The sequence below is a fragment of the Ambystoma mexicanum genome, chromosome 2p (genome assembly GCF_040938575.1).
Source record: "Ambystoma mexicanum isolate Mex_15411 chromosome 2p, UKY_AmexF1_1, whole genome shotgun sequence".
Lineage (NCBI taxonomy): Eukaryota > Metazoa > Chordata > Amphibia > Caudata > Ambystomatidae > Ambystoma > Ambystoma mexicanum.
Genome location: NC_090923.1, coordinates 15482189 through 15506279, shown reverse-complemented (window position 1 = coordinate 15506279; position 24091 = coordinate 15482189). Strand labels below are relative to the sequence as shown.

At 45.6% G+C, this 24091-nt stretch overlaps 2 protein-coding genes across 2 annotated transcripts in view; one reads left to right on the top strand and one right to left on the bottom strand.

Moving 5' to 3' along the window:
- LOC138566143 (zinc finger protein 773-like) overlaps positions 1–24091 on the top strand; it is a 225801-nt gene that overhangs the window by 180861 nt on the left and 20849 nt on the right. The window lies entirely within an intron of this gene.
- Positions 9113–10039, bottom strand: LOC138567679 (olfactory receptor 6X1-like). The gene has a single exon (XM_069646151.1). It carries the CDS (start codon positions 10037–10039, stop codon positions 9113–9115), a length of 927 nt encoding a protein of 308 aa, XP_069502252.1.

The following is a 24091-nucleotide window of genomic DNA, read 5'->3' as shown; positions in this document are numbered from 1 at the left end:
TCATTCTATTTGACAAGGTTCCATTTGGCTTACAAAACAGACTGAACATCTTTTACGAATACTGTACCCTGAATAACTTACCCATCAATTCAGCTAAATCACACATCATAATTTTTGCACCTAAAAAGAAAAACATGACATTTAAGTATGTCGTGAACACACATCAAATTATGAGGAAGGAAAAAATCACTTGTTTGGGGTACTCAATGTCAAATGGCACGTCTGTCAGCAGGTGGCTCCTTGTGCTGTCCTCCAAGGTAGATCATTTAACTGCTCAAATGAGGATCATCTCTGCGAGATACTGTAGATTTTCGTTTCTTCCTCTTCTCGACTATTACACTATGAAAATAGAGCCCATTCTACTCTATGCTTTAGATATTTGCCTAGTGAATCTGACTCTGTTACTTAATTCCCTTCAAGGAAAGATCTGGAAAAGGGTACTTGGTCTTCCAGGCAATCTGCCTAATCCAATTCTCATCCATGAATTAGGACTCTATTCTTTGGCAGAGAAACATAATTGGCGGTTGTTAAATTCCTTTTACAAAATGATCTCTCCTCCTGCCACTCCCTGTACGAATACCTTGGCTTATTGCTGATCAAGGAACATCCCGTCTCTATTCGTGAATTCAAATTGCGCATGTTGAAAATCTTAAATTCTATGAACATGACACAACAGGATTTCATTGATTGTCCTCGCAAGGCTAAAACTCGTTTGCTAGAGAATGCATGGGCACGTATTGCGGATCTAATCTCTGGTTACTCATCGTTTCCCTCGTATGCGAAATTCTGACAGGCTGTTTTGCCCGTTTGCCCTATCTTTTGTGTTTTCCCGACCTCCATGCAAGAAGGACATATATGAGGTTTCGGTTGGATCTTGTTCATACTGGTTCTCGCATTGGTAGTTGGTCAGGTTATAGGGAACTATGGCTGTGGGATTGCTGTCGGTTTTGCTCCAAGAGTGGAGAACGTGAACCCTTGGAACATCTGTTTATGTACTGTTCAAAATTTGAACTTGATAGGTCTTGCTGCTTGGGACCCTTCTTGGCTTCATATTCGACCAACAAGCGTCAGCTGGTCTGGTTACGTTGTATGTGGGGTCAGTCAAATGCTATTATACTTGCAACAGTGAGACTTGTCAATAAGATTGAGAAAGTCTTACTGCCCTTAAACAAATCAATGTATATGAAGAAAGTTACCACAGATGTATGAGTTGAGTTACAGAAGGTTGTCATCTCACGAACTACCTCATATTTTGGCAGTACAAGAGAGACTGCCCGAACAGCTGAAATTTTGCTTTTTAAAATTTTTGCAGATTGGTGCGTATATTGGTGCCTATATTGATGCTTCTGTTCTTAGTTTTGGATGGATTAACATGTTTAATGGATTGCACTTAACACATAGGTTGTAAAATAAGTACATATTTTTATATTGGAAATTGAAAATTGAAAAAAAAAAATATATGTTTTTTGATAAATGCATTTTAAGAAATCATGGAAATTGGAAAAAAAAATGTTTTTTTGATAAATGCATTTTAAGAAATCATGTAATGTATACAGTGATATTAACTTTGTAAAGGTGCAAACTTAATGTTTTGCTACCAAAAACAAATAAAATAAATTAAAAAAAAGACTTTAGTAAATAAAGTTTTTGAAACAAACACTTTTGAGTCTTTGTCGCTCTTAATACCATGTCTATGTTACTTCTCCTGCATATTCTTGCTTTCCTTGTGGGTTTTAAGCATGTGCTTACTCTCTGTCTTGCCCAGCTAATTTCTGTCCTATTTCTCCTCTACCCTTTCTCTCTAAAATTCTTGAACAGGCCATCTAAATCCAGGTAACCAGTTACTTGAGTCTCCATTCACTTCTTCCACCCTTGCATCCTGGTTTCTGCCAGTCTCACTCCACCAAAACCACCCTTCTTCATGTTTCAAATTCTCTCCCCACAGCCCATCACTATAGCCGGTACCATGGCTGGTAAGATAGCTCAGCGGGTTGAGCGCTTGCTGCTGTGTTCTGAGCGTGATCTGCAGGTTGCAAGTTCGAATCCTGGCAAGGCCAACTCAGCCTTTCATCCTTCCGAAGTCGATAAATGAGTACCAATTTTGATTGGGTGATATTGTATGTAAAATATGTGCTCTGTAAAGCGCTTTGGATTAAGGCGCTATATAAATAACTTATCATTATCACTGCAAGCTTTCTTCGATTCTTATTCTTCTTGAGCTGTCTGTGGCATTAAACACTGTGGCCCACACTCTTGACTCTCTGTTCACTTCTTCCACCCTTGCAGTCAGGTTTCTGCCCGTCTCAGTCCACCAAAACCGCCCTTATTCATGTTTCTAATTCACTCCTCACAGCCCATCACTGCAGGATTTCTTCTATTTGTATTCTTCTTGCTCTGTCTGCGGCGCTTAACACTGTACACCACTCTCTTCTTATCTTCTCTCTTTCCGCTTTTGGTATGTTTTGGGTCTGCTCTTGAATGGTTTTGCTCTTATATTTCGCAACTGACTTATTCCGTTCCTTGGGCTGGACATTCGTCTTGTTCCTCTTTTCTCTGCCCTTATTTCCTCCTTTCACATTTATTTCCATCCTTACGCTGATGACACCCAGATCTTTCTATCTCTTCCTTCGATTCTGCTCTGCACTCCACTGTTTCTAGCTGTCTTTTAGCTGTTCAGAACTGGACGCCCTCTCATTTTCTACATCTTAATCCCTCAAAAACTGAGGTTCTGTTCTTTCCCTCTACTACTATTTATCCTACTCCATCCCCTCCCTCTCTTTTCTTTCCCCCATCCTCTCTTTCCTTTTCACCATCAGTGTGCGCAACCGAGGCTTTGTCTTGAATCTTTCTTTTTTATCCCTATGCCTGTGCACTTAGCTTTCTTTTCACACCACTAAGCTTCTTCTCTTTTCTCATGTTTTCCTGTATTGACTGCTGTTCATCTTTACTGCTTGGTCTTCCTGCTTGCCACCTTTCCTCTTCCTTCTATCTATAACTCCTCTGTTTCTCTCCTTTTTTCTTTACCCTGTCTGGTTCCCTATTACATCCTCCTTCCTTTCAATTTCACGACCTCCTTTCGAATCTCGTCTATTGTATCACATTCTTCCAATTGTCTTCAAATGCCCCCATGGCTTGTCCTCGCCCTACCTCTCATTCTATGTCCCTTCACGTCCCTTACAATTTCAGAATTTATTTCTCTTAACTGTTCTAAGATCCCCCTCCCCCGTGCCTCATCTCGTTTCCGCTCTTTTTCTCTTTTGGCCCCTAAGCATTGGCACGCTCTTCCCCTCTCACTTTGCTCCTCTTCATCTCTTCGCATTTTCCAAACAAATCCTAAAACTCTACCTTCATTCAACTTTCTTCTTAATAAAAAGCTTCTTAAAAAAAGAAAGAAAATGTCTGTTCCTTTATTTCTGTTGATGTAACCTTTACTTATTTTATATCATTTTGATTGTACTGTTTTGGATTATTTTATTGTGCAGCGCCTTTGGCGAAAGGAGCCTTATAAATTCAATAAAATACAAATTGCAACCATGTTACGGGACAGGATTTCCTTCTTCTTTTGGAACTGTTGAAAAGAATCCTGCTGCAATCTGGGGGAAAGGGAATTCACGCAGATTATAAGGAGAGACAGTTATCAGGTTGTGAACATAACTGTTATATTTGTTATATTTTAAATTGCTATATATGATCTTGTTAAGTTATTGTACGTACAAGTGTGAGGGAAAGAAAACATTTGTTACAGTGTTTCCTTTAGTTTATTTTAGGAAGTGAAGTCCTCGTCCGGGTACGGATAGTGAGGCGTTTATCCAACCTTTTGAGTTAATAAAATGGCATCTTTTGAGAAATCTTCACAAAGTTCTCCTCCTCACATTTCTGACCCCTCACAGGTCCGTAAAAAAACCTTTTCTCGTTTCCTTTTTTTTTCACCTTTGGCTCTGTATCCATTCACCTTCTGTATCAGTGCTGCTGTTGGAACTCCAGTCCCTGTCATTCGTTCATGCTTTATTTCGGCAATTGCCATAAAAGCCAACATACATAATACACAAAATATCAATATATAAAACCATCAGTAGCAATGCTAAAAATGATAAATACTATTAATATGCATTACTCAGCAGATTGTGAAGGCTTGGTGCATGAATGTTCTGTGATTCTACTGGCATGGGTATACATTGGTCATGATAAGATCGTGGCATAGTGCGAAAGTGCAACAAAGTGCTTGTAGTACATAAAATCATACCACTAAGATATTATGCCATTGTACAAGAACAGGAAAACATTTGTCGCAATAGTATCCTTGTAAAGTGCATAGGTGCTAGAATGTGCAATCAATGCTAGTGCAACAGAAAAGTTCCAACAAGATGGTAAAGTGCAATGCATAGGTAATAAAATGCAGAAAAAGGCCCAGCCAAGGGTATTAATCAAACTAATCATTCACTAGCCTACAAAATTATTTCATAGGACTATGGGGGTCATCAGGACTTGGGAGGTTCCCCAGTGTTAAATCCATCAGGGTACCAATCCAATGCTAACAGCGTTACTGCAACTCGGTCTGGCACAATTAACGTTGTGAGTGGGGGGGAATTTCCCATTCCCATTGTGTCCATTGGACCCAATGAGACAGTTTGGGTGCTATTACGGCTGCGCAATTGGCGCAGCGGTAATAGCGCTGCAAATGGGCGGAAACTCACCAGATGTACCTCCAGCTCAAAGCTGGAGGTAAAGCAGGGGGATTTCCCGCACAACACATGGGTGGAGCAGTAATGCAGCGGTAATGCAGCGGCAATAGCGTGGCCAGCGCTCCGCCCAACTAATGATGAGGTCCTATCTCATTATTCACACTGGGAGAGAGTTTGGAGATTTCAAACTTTTCCATGATCACCCCGTGTCATTTGGCTATATGGGAATTAATTATTTATAAATCAGGATGTCTAGGGATCTACTCCAGATGCCCTCCTGTGAGAAACCAGAAGGTTTCTCTCTCTCAGGTGGCCAGGGCATGGCCACGGCCTTTGGATCCAGACCCTGGAGATGGACCAATGCAGGAGGATACCTGAGTGAAGGATCTTCTGGGAGTGGGACACCGGATGGCGAGACGTGGTATCCCTTCCCCTGGAACTCCTCTGCCCCATCCTACCAGGTAGTATATTTGGGAACCTTAGCCCCCCACTTTCCCCTCTCCAACACTTTCACATTGACAGCCCGCTCTGGGAGAAAACAGACTCACACCTGAGCAGTGCATCTGACATGTCCCGCTACTATGGTCAGGTGAGGTCAGTCAATTACTGCCAATCACTTACACCTGACTTCCATTAAACCTCCCCACATGGATAAAAGGTGGAGCACGAGAGCACACACTGAGTGAGGCAAAGCACACAAAGGTACAGCAGTTTCGAGTTGGCAGCTGAAGGATGAAAGAAAGACGGCAAACCCTGAAGGGTTTGTAAGAAAAGAAGCACCCTGGACCTTTTCGGCAGGACGCTGCTACTTTCAAGAATCCTTCAAGGTAGACAGCGTAGGGCTAGGAAAACAGACTGAAGAATCCTGTATTATATGTCGAAGATACTGAGGGCCCTCCCGCGTAACTGACCAAGGCTGGGAGGAGCAGCAGACACTGTGGTATCATCCTTGATTCCAAGAACAAAGAATCGATGAACATTGTTAAACGCGTGTGATGAAAGACGCATGTAAAGCTAAACTGCTGATGAATGTTTTAACTTGAGAAGGAAAGATACAATACCGTGGACAGAGTGATCCGGCACCATGGATGTGCTCAATCAAAGGTCTCTGTAAGGTATCCCGCCAAGAGAAACGAAAGTAGAAGATTGATGAGAACAATTGTGTGAAGTAAATTGAAGTGGTCCTGCTACAGTTTAAGCAAAACCCATCACACATTCAAAAGTCTTTGATTCTGATATCAAGAATGTAGGATCTGGGCCCCGAACGAGGGAGATCCGTATCAAGGGGATCCGAGTCCGAACAAGGGAGATATGTGATCTGAGCCCGAACGAGGGAGACCAATTGTGAATATTGTTGAAAATGGGTTCGAGCCTGAACAAGGGGGGGCTGTGGTCCGATCCCGAATGAGTTGTGAACTTGTGAATGTGAAAACCCTGACAAAGGAAAGGAACTTTTGTGTTTTGTTCATTAAGTCAGGCCCTGTGCAATATGAGACTGTCATTGGGGGAGAGACTATGGTGGCAGGCCCTATGCATATGTTTTCAACTGTTACCTCGTGGCCAAGAAGCTAGAGCGTGTGAGAAGCTCGCACGTGCCACATTGGTCGTGGTGAAAATGTGGGGAAGATAAGCCAACTGCTTAATCGTCCAGGCATATTATTTCTTGAACACTTTTCTTTTGCATACACCATTGTCCCACACCCTTTTGTATTTAGAAGTAAGGATTGGCAATAGGTTTATTAGTATAGGCCCTTTTATTTTGACAGAGACTCCACTAGGACTGTGTTATTATTATTTGATGGTCATAGCTTGCTCCCATCCTTAGATTTAGATTTAGCTAGGTATTCAACCGATCCATTTGAAGTTCAATAAACACCCTTAAACTGTGATCACTTGTGTCTGTCATCATGGTTTGATACTATGCCTTCCTTACACCTCCCCACACATTTCTATATGGGAAAAGATACCAATTTAACAAGACCCCAACCAATGGTTTGTTCTATTGGGATCAGGTACTTACATTGAATATCTCTCTGAATGTATGCTCAGGAAACTCATCATGCTCCAGGGTCATCTCAGGTGAAACGTAGGATTTGGTATGACTGCCACTCTAGACTCCATTATGGATAGATTCCTGCATCAGTCCCTCTGTTCTGGTTACCTTCAGATTTAAGTCTTTCTCCTGGTCCATTCCTCCTCTTTCTGTCTCCTTTCTAATAATTGTATAAAGTTTCGGTCATCTTAGATAGCTCAGAGCATTTCAGACAATTCTCCTTTCTTTAGTTAGCTCTTCATTCTGGACGGACAATCCTCATTTTCGCAAGAACCCTTTTTCCATTGTGCGTATCCTTTTAAACCCCTAATCACACCCCAAAATATCTAAATTATCAGATGCGAGCATATTGGCTCATGATTTGGATTGGGCATATATTTGTCCACCCCCTTAAACAAAGCCTTGCCTCTTCTCCATGGTTAGTACTGAGGTTTCTAGGCTTTGTTTCTGGGAGGTATAACTCCACCAATTTGAAATAGCATTTAACCACTTCAGTTATGAACTTAAAAAATCTACCTGTCAACTTCTTCCAGTGCACAAATAAGAATCGCACACAATCAATTGTGTTATTGGTCTGATCATGCGGGACGTAACACACTGTGTATCATGTCGGCATGCAGTTGCAGGTGCGAATGGCCGATTTTCATGATTTTTAGACAGAAAATTAATGTCACAATTAATGTCACAATCACAAGATTTTACAGACTGTTATCTAATTTAATAAGCTTCCGTCTTCCATACGCTCAACTTTTTTCTGAAAAGCTACAATCACATTTTAGCTTGAAACTCTTGTTCCTAAGGTTGCATTTTGAGGTAAGTTGTATTATAAGATGGGCTTTCCATAAGCTTTTAGAGCATATTTGAACCATTTCTGTAAGTGTCATGGTTCTTAAGTTATTGGACAAAATATGATCCTCCATATCAACCTATGGATTTCTATTAATTACATACATATTATTAAACAGCACATTTCTCTTCCCATGATCTGTATGTAGGCATAAACTCTGGCCTTTGTTGACCCAAACCTGCAATAAAACACTTAACATTTCTGCTCCCAGGATTGATGCTCATGTGTGTCCTTATCTTCCGTGAGCAGAGGGTATAACTCTGTTCCCTCACTTATGTGGTATCCTCCTGTAACATGTCCATTGCCATTCTGCTCGGGAGTGACCATGAATTAAATTTTAATACTGACTATTATTCAGAGTTCACATCCATTATCTGGGTCTTTCTTGACTGAGTGGTCATCTGTTCATTACAATAAAACTTTGGTCAGGCACAAGCTCTGACCCTTTCCTGTCTATTCGGAGTACATCTGGGAAGGGAATTCCCAGATGTCCTGTAAGTGCAGGGGGAAGGTCACAGCTTGGCCTTTGAATCTGATTTTGGGGGAAGTTTTCCAGACTTAAACATATGTTTTAACATCATCTCTGATGACAAAACATTGTGCTTTTAAAATGCATTTTTCTTTATGCCAATATATATTTTGCTTCAATGTCTTGCATCCCATCTTCCTTCTCGCAGCTTACTTTAAAACAGTTTATCTGTAGCCACCAGCTTCCTTAATGTGTGCCTTTGAATTTTCTTATGCAGTGGAGTTTCATCTGTACATGTTTATTTCCGTGCTCTTGAACGCACACATTTCCCCATGTTAGCTCTCTGTGTTAGCAAAGTTTCACTTCCAGGTATCGGTCACAAGTATTGGAAATTAGGCCTCCATTTTTGGGCTTTGTCATTCGAACACAGTTCCATTTAATTTTATTTTTCCTTTTTCTGAAATCAATGTTCATTTACTTGATAGTTTGTATTTACATGCTGGCCTTGTCTCTGCCAACAGTGTATTTTCATATTTCTGCACCATTTGGGCTTACTAAACCAGAGGCAGTTATTTGTCACACAAGATACATAGGAAATCCAAAGATATATATTGTCCACTTTTGCAATGGCATAGACCGGAAACAAAACGGTGAAGTGGAAGGTCTTTGAAACACACTTTATCTCACTGACAAATGACAACATGGTCCTCTTTAACCTTGAAATCCCTGTTTCAGAACGAGCATCACTCCAAATGCTAAACTTGAATAGTTATTCCCAAGTAACCTAAGAGGTTTATTTTGTTTCATGTCTTTGTTACCCCCGTTAAAGTATAATTCATTTTTATATTTTTTAAGTAATTGCTACTCTCCATTATGACACAGCAGTCACACATAATGGGTGGTTCCTCGACAAAGCCCCAAAGATGATCAAACATAGTACAAGTTGGGTGAACTGCACCAAATATTATGTAAAGTGAAAAGGTGATCTCTTTAAAGAAGCCTCTTGTGAGTGAGTCTTAGAATGAGTGAGAAAACCCTTGAGTGAAAATATTGGCATGTGGTTAACAAGTTTCCATGCGTTTCTTTAAGACTTCCTTGACTCTTTCGTTACTGAAGGTGTAAACAAAAGGGTTCATCAGAGGTGAGATGAGGGGGGTGACCACGCTGACTGTTTTATAGGCTCTGGCGGAAGGCTTTAGCATGGGACTCACTTCCACTGCGATGGCGCAACCATAGACGATGGCCACCATGGTCAAGTGAGAGCTGCAAGTGGAGAAGGCCTTGCGTCTTCCGCTTGTTGATGGGATTCGTAGAACACTAGAAATGACAATGGTGTACGACACAACCATGTAGCCTAAGGAGCTTGGCAGGAGAAACAGAGAAACAGTAACATTGTACACCTGCAGGAGCCAAGTGTCAGTGCAGGCCAGCTTCAAGATGGACAAACCATCACAGAAGAAATGGTCTATGATGTTTGCACCACAGAAAATAATTTTGGTTGTTAGAATCAAAGGGCAAAGCATTAAAATGAAGGAGCCAATCCAAGAGGCAATGACTAGTTTCATGCAGAGCATACTGGTCATGATGGTGGTGTAGCGTAGCGGATTGCATATGGCCACGTAGCGGTCATAGGACATGATGGGGAGAAGGAAAAAAACATTGGTGCCAAGGTAATAAAAGAGGAAGGACTGCATGAAGCAAGCGCTCTTTGATACTGAAAAGTGCAATGAAAAAGTCTGCACTAGTATCAGAGGGGCAATATTTAGGATGTTCAAAGTCTCGATCAGGGATAAGTTCCAGAGGAAGAAGTACATGGGACTGTGGAGCCGTAGGTTGATGCATATCATGACCATCATGGTTACGTTTCCTGACAGCGCAACTGCGAAGATGAGAAGAACAGCAGTGAAAACGGAAACCCGCAGTCCGGGACCACCATCGAATCCCACTAGAAGGAATTCGGTCACCAGCGTCTTGTTCGCCTTTTCCATAACTGCGCAACCAGGTACCTAAGTGGGAAAACGTGTGTCGAGGATTATTACTCGATGAATAGTCATGAAGAGGAAGGGTTAAGGCAGCTGCTGAACTACCATTACTTGGGTAAAAAGGTCCAGTGAAGCTTAGTGACACAACCATTTATAAACCAACCTAGATTCGTGTAGCAATTGCCAATTGGGATTCGCTATTTTAACATCCACCCCCAAGAGTGGGGCAGGCAGTTATGTTTTGAATAATAAGAAATATTTCTAGAAGTTAAATAAACAAGTCATTGGGCCTCATTACGACCCTTGCGGAAATGGAAAAATGATGGCGGAAATGCAATACCGCCATCGAACACCGCTCGTTGCGATCATGACCCGTCACCGTAAAGTACGATGCCATTAGCGACACCGCAGTGAACGGCAACGCTAACTGCACCAAGTACGCGCACGCGCGCCTTGCAAAACCGGAATCACCGCCATGGCGCAACGGTACGCGAATTCTGACCCTAGCGGACATGTACTGAACGCCATCAAGCACGTCGTAAAGTACCATTCCGCCATGGCGAGAAATACGGCAACGCGAACCAACCGTAAATGGCCCACTGAGTGCCTGTACTCCACTCCCTGGCCTCATTGCACAACTCCTGGCAGGCGCAATGTACTCACACTATGCAACCAGTGAAATCCACAATTCACCCATGCATGCCAACGTAGAAAAGCATGCAGGGGCTCAAAGCGCCCCGTGAGTGGGCATCCATGTACGGCATGTCACCATAGCCGTACTGACGCAGCACAGGCATGTGAAGCTACAATACATCAAAATGAAAATCAAGAACACATGACACAAAACAACAGTAGTCCCCCATCGCTTGCCACCAGCGCAAGGCAACATCCAAAACAGCATCCTGAGGGGGATTGCACCAGCCCTGTACTCATGCCAGTAAACAAACCAACCATCAGCAGAAGCATGTACCACACAAGTCGGCAGAGTGACTGAGCAGCCAGGCTCATCCCAAGAGGGGCCGATGGGAGCTGCAGGGCACAGATGGCATCAATACAGAAGCTATTCCAATGGACATGACCCCAGTCCCCCTCCAACAAACGCACGCAAACACAGTCACCTGTGACCAGCCACATTCTGAACAACCCATCATTCCACCAATCGACCTGGCTGACAGGCACCAGTCGGCCAAAAGCCAATCCCCCGCCCCTGAACAGCACATCATGTAAACAGTCACAATGGCAGCCCCTATCCGTGACCATACTGTGCTACGTAGGCAAACGCGGCCAGTACTGTACCACACAACTCAACTCAGAAGCCGGAACACAATGCAGATCATCACGCAATACATACCGCCACAAAGCGAAAATCGCCACATCACCTGCAAAGAACAACGCAACACGACAAATATCGGAATACAATTTAAATGCACATCCAAATGACAAAGGCCCCACAGCAATTTGCAAAATACCACCAAAACAACCATCATCACCGAGGGCTGCATCTGCAATAATTGACCGGCTTCCACTTGTGTGACGCCCTGTACCATCATGGCACACAGGGCCTACATCAACGTTCCAAAAGGCAACATGGAAGCGGCAAGAACCGCAGGTCCGTCCCATGAGGCAGGCACTAGTCGAGCTGAAAGGCCGAAATGTTGCACCTAGCCACCAGTACAGCGTAAGGGCATGTGGCCCATTGGCGATCGTCCCATATGATCGAAATGGTGCTCCACTGATTCACCCGAAGCTGCAGGAGTCGAGAGTAAAAACCATCTGGAGGAGTGGCGTAGAGATGGCATCTGCAATAGGGCAGGAGATACCTGTCACCCAAAAGAAACACAAATCAACCGATTGCATTACGGGACTCATGATGCATTACAATCTTCATTCAACACACCAAATCCACACCCATATGCATGCTAGCCCACTCCAAAGGAATATACACACCCCTAAATCAGTATCGAATCATAACGAAACCAATCGAGCTAAATACACCATTGTCAACGTCGGTTACTGTGCATGCGTCCGTCAAGATAGAACCCATGACATGGGATTAGTAACGTGCCTAGACACAAGTGTATGAAGGCGCGTCGAGACAGGGAGGATCCGACAAGGGCAGATAGACGTATGTCCCACTATGGCAGCCTTGCATCACATAACGCAGGGGAAGGGGAGTGAATCAAAAAACCCATGTACATGGCAGACCCTAAACGGAATCATCAGTCCATGCATCCACACATCATTCCCTCATCCCGCAATGAAAACGCATGAATATTCACTCACATAATATGTGAAACTTCCATCGCGTCTGTGCGTAATGCAGTCCGCAAAAACCACTGTGCCCCTGGCCGGATCTGTAGTGTTGTGAAGCAAGATGGATTTGGGAACGTCCTGCCTTATCGTCCACTACGCTGTTGCGCATCCCATTCAATTCATATCATTCATTGCCTGCTCGTTATGGGCCATGTCCCAAGGACATTCTACAATAGAACGTTACATTTCCAGCCAGACCTGTGGGCGTATCCTCGCCGCTACTTCAAAACCCAAAATGCTGGCCTTCGAATTCCTCACTTGCAACATTACGTCGAAAAGGCTTCTGTGAACGCTTGCATTCACAATTACATCAATGTAGTGCGGCTGTGTGTCATGATGCTAACTGGCTGCAATCACAAATGGCACGCCACGCCCGTCGGTGAAGTACGTTACTGTGCTGCATGAGGGTCGGCCATCGATCGAGCCCTACATACCACTGACTCTTCACAGGTATGTAAGCGGCTGCAATCATAGCATGTGTAACAATGAGAGCATAGCATGAAGATCAGTCAAAGTACATCACACTGCCATCGGGATTTGATACATGATTCAAATCCCAAGATGCCATGCGGCCAAATGCAGCCTTACGTGCGGGACGTGCTCGGCCAGAAGGGATTGCATCTGCCACAGATTCATTCAATCAGCACAGGTGGAGGCCATACAGGCCGACAGCACATATATTGCAGACCCAAACCCCTCCCACAACCACTCCCACTCCAAAATGCTACCGGCAGGACTAGCGATGTTGGGCCTGGGGTACCAGATAGCACTGCAAGTGCTACAACTACAAGAAGACGACGAACAACAACAGGTACAACAACCGGGCGCACAGGGGAGACGGAGGAGAAGGAGGAGGAGGAGGGCAAGGCAGGGTCAGCAAGGCCCACAAGCACTGCCACTACCACCACGCAGGCGGCCCGCAATCCCACGCCTCCGAGCCGATCCGTTCAACCTCACTGCTGAGCAGATCCACACCCTCTACCGTTTGGACCGGGACACCATAATCGCCATTGTGGACATGACACATGCTGACCTCGTGAGCATGATAGATAGCCCAACCGCCATCCCACCCCTACTGAAGGTGGTGTCTGCACTCCACTTCCTGGCCACAGGCACCTACCAGCACACAGTGGGACAGTTGCATGGCATTTCACAGCCACTGTTCTCACGGACACTCTTCCAAGTGCACGATGCCCTCCTGAAGCACGCCGACGACCACATCACACTACCACGCACGTACCAGGAGATTACCAACGCTAAAGTGGGATTCCATGCACTTGGCGGCATCCCGGGTTGCATTGGTGCCATCGACTGCACCCATGTTGAATTGGTTGTCCCACATGCCATGGAGGTCCAGTACCGCAACCGGAAACAATTTCATTCAATCAATGTGCAAATGGTGTGTGACTCCAACAAGATATTTACGCATTGTTGTGCCAGATTTCCAGGATCTACCCATGATTCTATGGTCCTGAGGAACACAAGAATACCACGCTACATGGAGCGACACGCAGGGCACAGATCCTGGCTACTCGGTGAGTCTCATTCCATGCATGACATCGTGGCCCATTTGATGCGTCAATGACCTTGCAGGGGGGGGGGGGGGGCTACTTAGCACTATCATTCCACTGACACCCTTTATTCGTCTCATACAGGTGATGCCGGGTATCCACTGAAGAGATGGCTCCTTACACCAATCCGGAACCCACAGAACGAGCATGAGGAGGACTACAACCATGCCCACTCACGTACCCGTGTGGTCATTGAACAGGCATTCGGCCTACTGAAGGCTCGTTTCCGCAGCCTCAGCAGGTCTGGCGGGGCCCTCATGTACAGCCATGAGAAGGTTTCTAAGATGGTCATGGCATGTGTCATGCTGCACAACATGTGCATACGTAGGAATGTGCCCATGCCCCCTGACGCTGTACTGCATGCACCTGAAGATGATGATGATGATGAGGGTGGGGATGTGGAGGCACCTCAAGGAGTCCATGAGGCACAGGATGTACGTGCAATCCGACAGAGCATCATAGATGCATGCTTCTAGCAACCACGCATGGTGCCTATTACACGGAAAGGGGACCTGTGGCACTGTGTGTGTGTAGTACAGGCACATTGTGGACTGTACGCCTATGAAGGCCTCGTACGCAAATATCAATGTCCACACATGTCATTGGATGATAATGAGGTGCTGTATTGTTAATGTGATTTGATTTATACACCCTATGGACCCGCCACCCAGTGAAGCCCAACACACCCCCTCCACCCTACTACCTCCCCCCCCCAACACCAGTGTCCAAATATGCATGCTGTCCGTGGGTAGACGCTATTGCAAGCCCCCTCTACGGGTATCAGGGGCACCCCTGCCCGTGGAGCGCAGGTTCCTGCCAGATCTGCGTTGGGGGCTGCCCTGGACGGAACTTGCCACGGATGATGTCTCTGCCTGCTCGCGTCCATGCATGTCTCTGAGGGTTTGTGAGAGCTCCGAGAGCACACGGCGCACAGCAGCAAGTTCAGCACAAACGTCTTTGGACGTCGCATGCAGTTCCCCCCTCAGGCTCTCGGTGCTTTTCTCCATTTGTGCTCTCAGGCTCTCGGTGCTTCTCTCCATTTCTCCCCTGAGGCTCTCACTACTTTTCTCTATTTGTGCCCTGAGTGTCTCGGTGGATGTTTCCATGGCTGCCCTGGAACCCCCGCATTCATTTGCATGGTCCTTGAGTAGCGTGGACGCTTCCTGCTGTTGCTCGATCAGCAGGTCGAGGGACTGTTGCCTCTGCTGGGCCATGGACATTTGCGGTGGTGTGACAGGGGGGCTGCTCAACACATGTTGCCTTGGCACAGGACTTGTGGGGGTTGGCCAGTCGTCGTCTTCAGGGTGCCCCTGCGTGGTTTCGTCATGGTGTAGGGGATGGAACATGCAGGGGGATTGGGAAAGGTCATGGATGGTACCTACGTCGCCAGCACTGTTTTCCGTGTCGGAGCATGCTGGCATGACAGCTGTGTCACCTATGGTGCTGCTACCACCAGAGGCAGTGCCATCAGATACGTTCTTTGGGGGGACCTGTGGTGCTGGGGTTGTGGACTTGCTGGCTGCTGGGGTGCCTGTTGCAGTCCCCTCCAGTGTGCTGCCACTTGATTCCTGCTGCTGCCGTGTCTTGATCCTTGCACCTGAGGTGGAGGCTCTTGGGACGTTGGTCCTGGCCCTCTTTGCAGGCGTGCTGGTAGGGGTGTCCTGCAGCTCGTCGTTGGTATCGGACCCTGTGGTGGAGTAAAGAGGGGCGAGCGTTAGTTATGGGTCTGTCGGATTTGGAATGGCAACGTATCAAATGCATTGGGGTGGTACATGAGGCTGATTTGGGACTGGGCCTTGGAGGTGGTCTCATTTTCGTGTGGATTGAGGATGCATTCATTTGGCTGCCTGCAGTTAGGGGGTGCATGCTGCACATGTAGGGGTTGTTTATGGCTTCTTGATTGATTTGTTTGTTCATTCTGACTTTTAGAGGGCGCTGTCAGGGCAAAGTATGTATTGCACTATGGGGTCACATGGTACTGCACATGTTCGTGGTTTGTGGATTTCGCATTGTTTCTCTTGGCCAACCTACCTGATTCTCCGGATGTCGGCACTCCTTTCTCCATCCCTCCGACTCCCTCTATGCTCTCCATTCCTATGGTGGAGGCGCAGATTTCCTCCCAGGGGGTCAACTTGATGGGCGACTCTGAACCCCCCCCGGTAGCTGTGGCGATGTTCCTGTTCGCAGAAAGTATGCTGCGTACGCGGATCCGCAGGTCGTCCCACCGCTTGCGACATTGCTGTGGCGTGCGGGGTGTTGTCCCCACCGCACTTACGCGCTGTGCCACCAGGGCCCATATGGCCTTCTTGTTGGCAAGGGCCGTCCTGGTCATTTGACTGGAGAAGACGACGGCGGAATTTTCCTGGAGGGTCTCGGTGAGCACGGTCAGTTCCTCTCGGGAGAAGTGTACCTGCCGCTTGCGGTCACACGCTTTCTTGGCTACCTTTCCCATATTTATTTTTTTAACTGGGGTTGCTAACGGGTTGGGATGTGTGTCAGGGTCGGATTTTTTATGGTTGTGTTGGGATTCGGATTTTATAGTTGTGCGGCGTGCTGTTTCCCGTTCCGGCCACATGCTTTTACTTCCGTTTCCGTATATTTACGGTGGCCGTAATTTGCGGTGCACGCTCGTTACGGTGACCGCTCATTACGGTGACCGCTAAGATGGGTGGCGGTATTGCACCTGGTGCAGCGTACGGCGGCGGTAAGGGCCGTTTTGGGGTCATTTCCGCCATCGCAGCCTTTCGGATTCCGCCATGGCGTAATGCTCGTGCCCGATGGGTCGTGATTGGCCGCACTTTGCTCCTTCGTGCAATGGCGGAAACGCTATTTACGCTGTTGCGGTCCGGTCAGTCACTTTCCGCCAGGGTCGTAATGAGGCCCATTGTCCTAGAAGAACTTTTAATGCTTCTTCTAGCCAGATATGACTGTCCCACCCTTCGCCACCTTGGCTGATCTTACTTATGTCTCTAGGATAGAAATGGCCATGCGGAGCGAGAATACAGGAGCAAAGGACCGTACAAGGCGGTGTAAAAATATAACCTGACAATTGACGCCCATTCACAGTCTTAAATCCCTGATGCAGAAAAGGAAATTAAATACCACATCATCAGACGTCACCTGAGGAGCTATTGTGGTCCAGTGTCCTACAGATACAGTTTAGAGATCACATCAAAATACAATGGATCACAGGGGCCCAACACCTGTGGCTCTCCAGATGTTTGGCCCATGACTCGCATGATCTTTCACAAGCTATTATGGCGGCGAGCACTGATGAGAGATGTAGTCCATAGACTCTGGGACACCAACTGATACAGACGCCTTTAAAAAAGGTTTCATGTGTTTCAAGTTACTGAACCGCTTCTTCAGGAGCTTTGTAACATCAGAAAAATAATAAATAAATCTATTTATTTCAATTTACAAAATAAGCCTAAATAGATTTTACAGCATCGAGGGACCTTTCTAAGCCGCATGGTATGTAAAGAACATCAGAAGAGCCTACATCCTCAGCACAAAAACAAACCACGGGTTGCAACATTACAAATTCATGGAAGTACCTTCATACATAGACACACTGGGGAGATGAAGTGGGAAATCTCCTGGGATGCGCGCTCCCAAAGCGCGCTCCCTGAATCCTTCTGGGTGAGCGCCCCAGAGTGGGAGCGCCGGCCTGCGCATTAAAGTCCAATGCGCAGCTGCCTGGGGCGTATCCCCTCGTAAGTGGCAGCGGGTACGGAATGTAATTTAACCCCAATACACAAAGGCATGAGGATAACAATATCAGGGAGAATTCACTGTATGGATCCAAAATGAAGATCAAGCAGTGGGGGTCTTTCACCGTGATACTTTGCCACACTCGGTTACCCCAACCACTTGGACAATGTAGCATGTGACACAAGAGCGCTATTTGGTTGCCTCCTCCTCACTAGTTTTATTTATAACAGTGAAAATGAAGCAGGTGCATTTTCTGTCTGGCTCTCATCAGGATCGGAGACTTCCAGTGAAGATGATGCCATTTAAATCATTAGGAAACAATTATGGAGTGGGGAAAGCTGACCCAGGGCATAAGGGGCACAGCCTTTGATAAGTACCAACAGAGTTGCAGCAGCACAGCAATTCCCTGCCCCGGGGTAAATCCTGCTACTTACAGCAGCTGCTTTGATGGAATTACAACAGCCCCCCAGCTGACAGCCCACGGCCCCATCAGGCAGTCGTTGGCTGCCTTGTGTCTCTACAGTAGCGCATTCTGAGGGTGCTCCTGAAGCCCTGGTGTGGGCAGCCGCAGGCTTCCGCTGCATCTCTGATGCCTCTTATGCCCCCTCCACAGTGAGCCCTCAAGATGTTGCTGAGCTGAAGGAACTGGCTCATCCGCCACAGGACTGCCCTATGGACACACTTGGATACAGGCTTTGGACCAATCTCGCTTGGCGCGAGGAAACATCCTGCTCCCTGGCCACCACACCATCACCACCACCCTTGCACCTTTGAGCATCATCTTCCTGGCCAGATGTTCCCTTACACCTGTTCGCAATTCTCTTATGGTGCTGTGTTCCAAAATAATGGCAAACTCCAGATTTTCACTGAGGCACCAACTCTAGGGGAATGTCTGAGTCCTATTTTTAGGATTAGTAAATAAGTCCCAGTAGCACATGGGGTTAGGCAAGAACATGGAATTAGCAGTACCTTTCCATAGTGGCAATTTCAACATGTGTAAATATGCAAACATCAATGTTCAGTTATGTAGAACATCAGCACAAACTGAAAAAGTACATTTGTATTTATGCATTATATATATGTGTGACAAGCCTAATGTTGGTATGTATAGGGGAGCATCTGAGTAGAATCTGCAGCCAAGACCCCAAAATAGCATCAAGACATTGATAAATCACAGATCAGATTCTTCACCAGAGAACAAGAGAACATATTGTGCAGGAGAGTTGGAAGGGCACATGTCAACACTTGACCCAAGAAGAGGAGCAGGATATTATCAAAGATATAAGATGCGCTCACTCAGGTGCCCCCCCCGTGCAAGTTTGCGTATATCAGGGGGGGTTTCCGGGGGTTTAAAAGCACATGAAGAATTCACAAATGGTAAATGGCTTTAAATGCACTAAAAGGTGGCTCACTCCCTTCTACTTTTAAAAACGGCACACCGGGGGTGCAAATCATGACAGGGTCATTTCTGTCACTGTCATGATGTTCTTTACATTTAACAGCCGCGGGCTAAAATGCGGTATTTCCATCCCCCAAACAGCGATACATATTTCTCAACATTTCACTCAAAAGTAACATCTCGGTGAAATCCCCCCACCCGTCCCCCCCCCAGTAACCACGTACAATAGTGTCAGGAGCGTGCTAAACAGCTTTAGTTGCAGGGACGTTAAGGTGTAAAATGAATGCAAGAAAACCAATGAAATGTGGCTGAAAACATCACTAATGATATCATATATGACATCACCGATTACATCACTGATGGCGTCAGACATAAGATCACTCATTAGCTACGGTAACATTTGTATAGGAACCCTCTCTTGGTACATATGTGATTTCTGTATACGTAACAATGACAACATTGTACAAAACATGAAATGGCTAGACATGCATGATATCACTACTTGTGAAGATTTCATTTGTAATATTTCGTAAAGGATGAAATTTAAAGCATAAATATCTAATACTTCATAAATATCTTTACTTTCATTTAACAGAAATCAATTAAACCTTTTCTAATGCAACAATGTACCTGATTGTGGCAAATATATACAAGGTATTTGTTATAGGTACACAAGGTAGTTAAAAAAATATAAATATTAATGGACATGTTGAGACCTGATCGTTTGGTACGTGTTAAATGTTTGGTTGTACTATTTACAAAAATAGTGTGCACTGTAGTGGATCAAGAGTACAACTCGGACACAGTGCATGTGACGCGGTGGTTATAAACATATACTGTAAAGATACGAATAATGGAAGTTTGGGGGGAAATCCCATCTACCCCTGACTCTACGAGGGGTTTCCCTGGCTCAACAGAACTAAGGAAAGTCTGTGTCAGGACGTTAAACAAACAAAGCGTTTTCCGTCCCGTGTTCAAATCCCTATACTGCCCCTTACACGCGTAACTAAGTATAAGGAGAACATTGGAATTTCTATGAGCTATAGACTTATAGCTTTCTGTTGAAGTTCTAAACATAATGGGCCTCATTAGGGGTCAGGCAGTCGGGAATTAACAGTGGCGGTAAACCCACCGCCACTGTTAATTCCGGACCACCTGATCCCGAGTGCTGCAGGCGGGAGGTGATCTTCCTGCCAGGTCTGACCCGGCGGGTTTAACACCGCCCGCCTGCAGGCGGACGTGGAAACACCAGCACCATCACGAGATGGTGCCGGTGTTTCCACTTCCCCATTCCCTTTGAGTCCTATGGGACTCAATGGGAATGGGGGTTTACACCATTCCACCTCCGGAATTCCCGGGACACCAGGGTCGTAATGCCCTGGTATTTCCGGGAGTCATGGAGGCAGAATGGTGATACGAGTCCGGCGGTAACCAGGCGGTTTTACAGCCGCGGTTACCGCCGGACTCGTAATGAGGCCCAATGTTTTTTTACACCTTCTGCTCTTCTCACTTCTCTTTTAACTTCTCTTCTCCTTTCACCCGTGGTTTACTCTCCTGCCAGGGTGTTATCACTTTCTTGCTTGGGTGTGAGTCCCGAACTCACAGTTTTCCTGGTTCACTATCCTGCCAGGGCTTCTGCGCTCTCTTTTGTAACCATGAAACAATACTTCTCCAGTAATGGACCACTCACCCTTTCTTCACACTATTGATATCAATTGCACTGTCTTTACTTGGGTTTTCAACAGTGTTCCTGTATCAATTCTACGGCCTTCACTTAGGCTTTTCACGATGTTGATATCACCCCTATTGCCTTTACTTAGGAATTTCACATTCTTTGTATCTGTATCAATAACAATATCTAGAAAAAAGATTCAACAATACAGAGGATATGCTCTATTCAAGAGTTATAGAGCACAAACAAACAGTGTTGAGTTTAATTGAGAACATTTGTTTAGCACAATATTCACCCATATCATTATCTTTGGTCTTTCCCCTTTTTTCTCCTCTTATGTTGTTTCCCCCATGCCAGATTTTGATTCAGGCAATACATTCACTCGTTTAGATCAGTAAGTTGAATGTTGTTTTAGCACAGCCCAGATTGGGAGAAACAGGTGTCAGCATAGCAACCTGATCAGTAATTTATGATTCAGCATTGGCATGTCAGTAGTTCTTTCGGCCCGATAGCTTGTGTTTGAATTAGAGCGGCAAGCAGACTCTACCTGGAAGACTAAATCTATTATTTGTTAGAAACCTGAGGGTATCCTCACTCGTACCCCCCATGGATCCTCTACTCAGGTGGCCGTGCAAAGGCCATTGCTCTTGTATCCTGACCATAGGGGCGGAGAAGCGAGAGAGGATCACCTGGGTGGAGGGTCCTTGGGGAGTGGGAGTGGGGCACCCGCAGGCGAGACATGGTATCCCCCTTTTCCTATTGAAGACGAACCTAGGCCTTCCCCGGCCTTATTAGGCTACTGTAAAATCACTCTCCTATTTTTCTCACCTCTTACCTCTGGTAGTACTGGGACGAAGAAGAGGCGACTAGGAGTGATGAACACTAGCCCTTCATTTCACCACTCCAGTCCTGGGATGAAGAAGATGCCTGTAGAGCACTTTGAAGGTCAGGCATGTCCCTTTACTTATGGTCAAGCACGAGCAATTGAAGATCCACACCTGCAACCTGTCAAGTGGTTGCAGGTGTGTAAATGGAAAGCCACAGAGCAGCAAATAGGAACAGGGAGGCCTGTGCTGCAGAGACCAGCAGGGGACCCGTGTCGTGTGGAGACAGCTGTGGTGGGACCTGAGAGGAAGCCAGGATGCGCGCTGGTGTCCCAGAGACATGTGGAACCCTGGGCAAGCTGGGCTGCTAGGCCGCCATAGGTGTGGGAGCCTCCACGTTGGAGAGAGAGAGAGCAGCTGGTGTTGAGATTGAAGAAAGAAGAAGAGGTGCTTTCCAGATCCGGGCCGAAGTAGCAGAGCCTCTGGCGTGTGGAGGATGGCATCCGGGCTGCGAGCTGGACTAGCAGAAGTTGGCACGCTGTCCTGAGAGGGAGAAGTGAGGTAGTGGAACCCTCTGGAAAGGAATGCTAAGGACCGGTGTGTGACAGGGGAACGTTAGACAACACTGGGGCGCTCCTAGAGGGCTACGCATAGGAAAGTAAGTGCCACAGGAGTTTATTGAATACCAAACTGAATGAAACATTGAGACTAATCTGTATTGAACTGAAACTTTGAAGCAAAGCTGAACCATGTTTATTAAATACCAAATTACATATATTGAATGAAACGATGAAATAGAGCCTAATCATATCCATTGAATATCAAATCGAGTCAAACCTGGAACTGAGCTAAAGTAAGATTATTTAATGCAGAACTAAATAAAACTTTATGGGCAAAGCTAATAGCCGATGAAAGGTAAAAGGGGAAAACGCTCATTTGAACATAACTTACAGGAAAGAGTGCAGGTGTGAAAGGATGCAATAGAAAGGTGGGGCATGGAAATTCCACCACAAAGTGAACTGTGTGAATGTACACAGGATTGCCAAAGACTGGCAAGACGTGTGTAACACGTCATGCCAGAGCCAAGAGGCCAATAACGAGAAACCAAGTGAAGGTGATTCTGTACACGGGGCAAATACAGAAGAACCTGTGTGGGCCGAAGAGCCTAGGGTTCCTGGTTGCGCGACCTGTGATGGGTGGACCGTGTGGTCTGACAACTGCGCCTAAACCAGTGAGCCTTAAACTACGAGACCCAAAAGACATTGTGAAATAAACCAAAACGCAGCCTCGTGAGTGAACTGGTGAGGTGAGCCAGATGGAAGTTCAATAGACATAGATTTGTGTTGAACTTTGAAAGATTGAAATCCGTACAAGTTGCTACGATTTCGATGAAATCTTGGGGAAGGGAAGTCTGAGATTTGATGAACTGCAAATTCTGTCTTGAGGATGGCCCTCAAGACCCCTCTTTTGTGTGAACTATTTTGCATTGAACTTGGGGAAGTGAACCCTGAGAATTGTGTGGAACTATGTGTCCCTGAAGTGGGAAAAGGTAAATTAACACCTTTGTGGAACTTTCTTGAACTTGGGGAAGGGGAGCTGAAGAGGAAGCTGAGAGCTGGAAGAAGCTCAGAACTTAGTGTTGATCAGCATTAATTTTATTATTGACATTCTTACACATTTTTTAGCTTTATTTGTGATGGCAAGGATACGTTTAGGACAAAGACAGACTTTTAAGTTGAACTCTGTGACTCAGACTTTCCTTAGTTTCGTTCAGGTAAGGAAATCCCACCTTAGCATAGGGCAAGTTAGGCCTTCTACCATCCTGATATTTGAATTAATAAACCATTTTCTTTTGAACATTGAATCTGTTGTCTGTGTCCTTGCTTCATGATGCCTTCACTCGCTTTGACATCCGTGCAGAGCCTGCTAACGTAGGTTCGAATCCCGGCGGGGCCAAACTCAGCCTTTCATCCTTCCGAGGTCGATAAATGAGCACCACACACTGTGGGTAATAATAAGCAGCGCTCAGATACCCGAGGGTTTGTAGCGCTATATAAATGCCAAATTATTATTATTTTTATTATTACTGTACACAAAAAGTACACAAATGCTCGATAGAAAATAAAGCCCCCTCCTCATGTTTTAAGCCCCTATTAGTCCACCCTGAGATCTGCCACATGTCCTTATTCGATACCATGTTTCTAAAGGAGCCATCTTTCATATAGTACAGGGGTCTGCAATCTTTGGCTCTCCAGATGTTTTGGACTGCAACTCCCATCCACCCTATCCAGCACAGCTAATGGTGAGAGATCATGGGAGCTGTAGTCCAAAACATCTGGACAGCCAGATAAACAGACCCCTGATCTAGTACATAGAGTACATTTGCTCTTCTCTTTCGTAGAAAATGGAAAATGTGGGCAACTCCTTTTAAGCTTCATGATAAACTGGAGGGACATTAATATTAAGAGACTACTAATCCATTGTTATGATATTATACCAACCTATGTTTTTTAAGCTGTATTTTTATTATCTTTTTTGGGTAGGCATAAGAAAAACTCTTAGCAT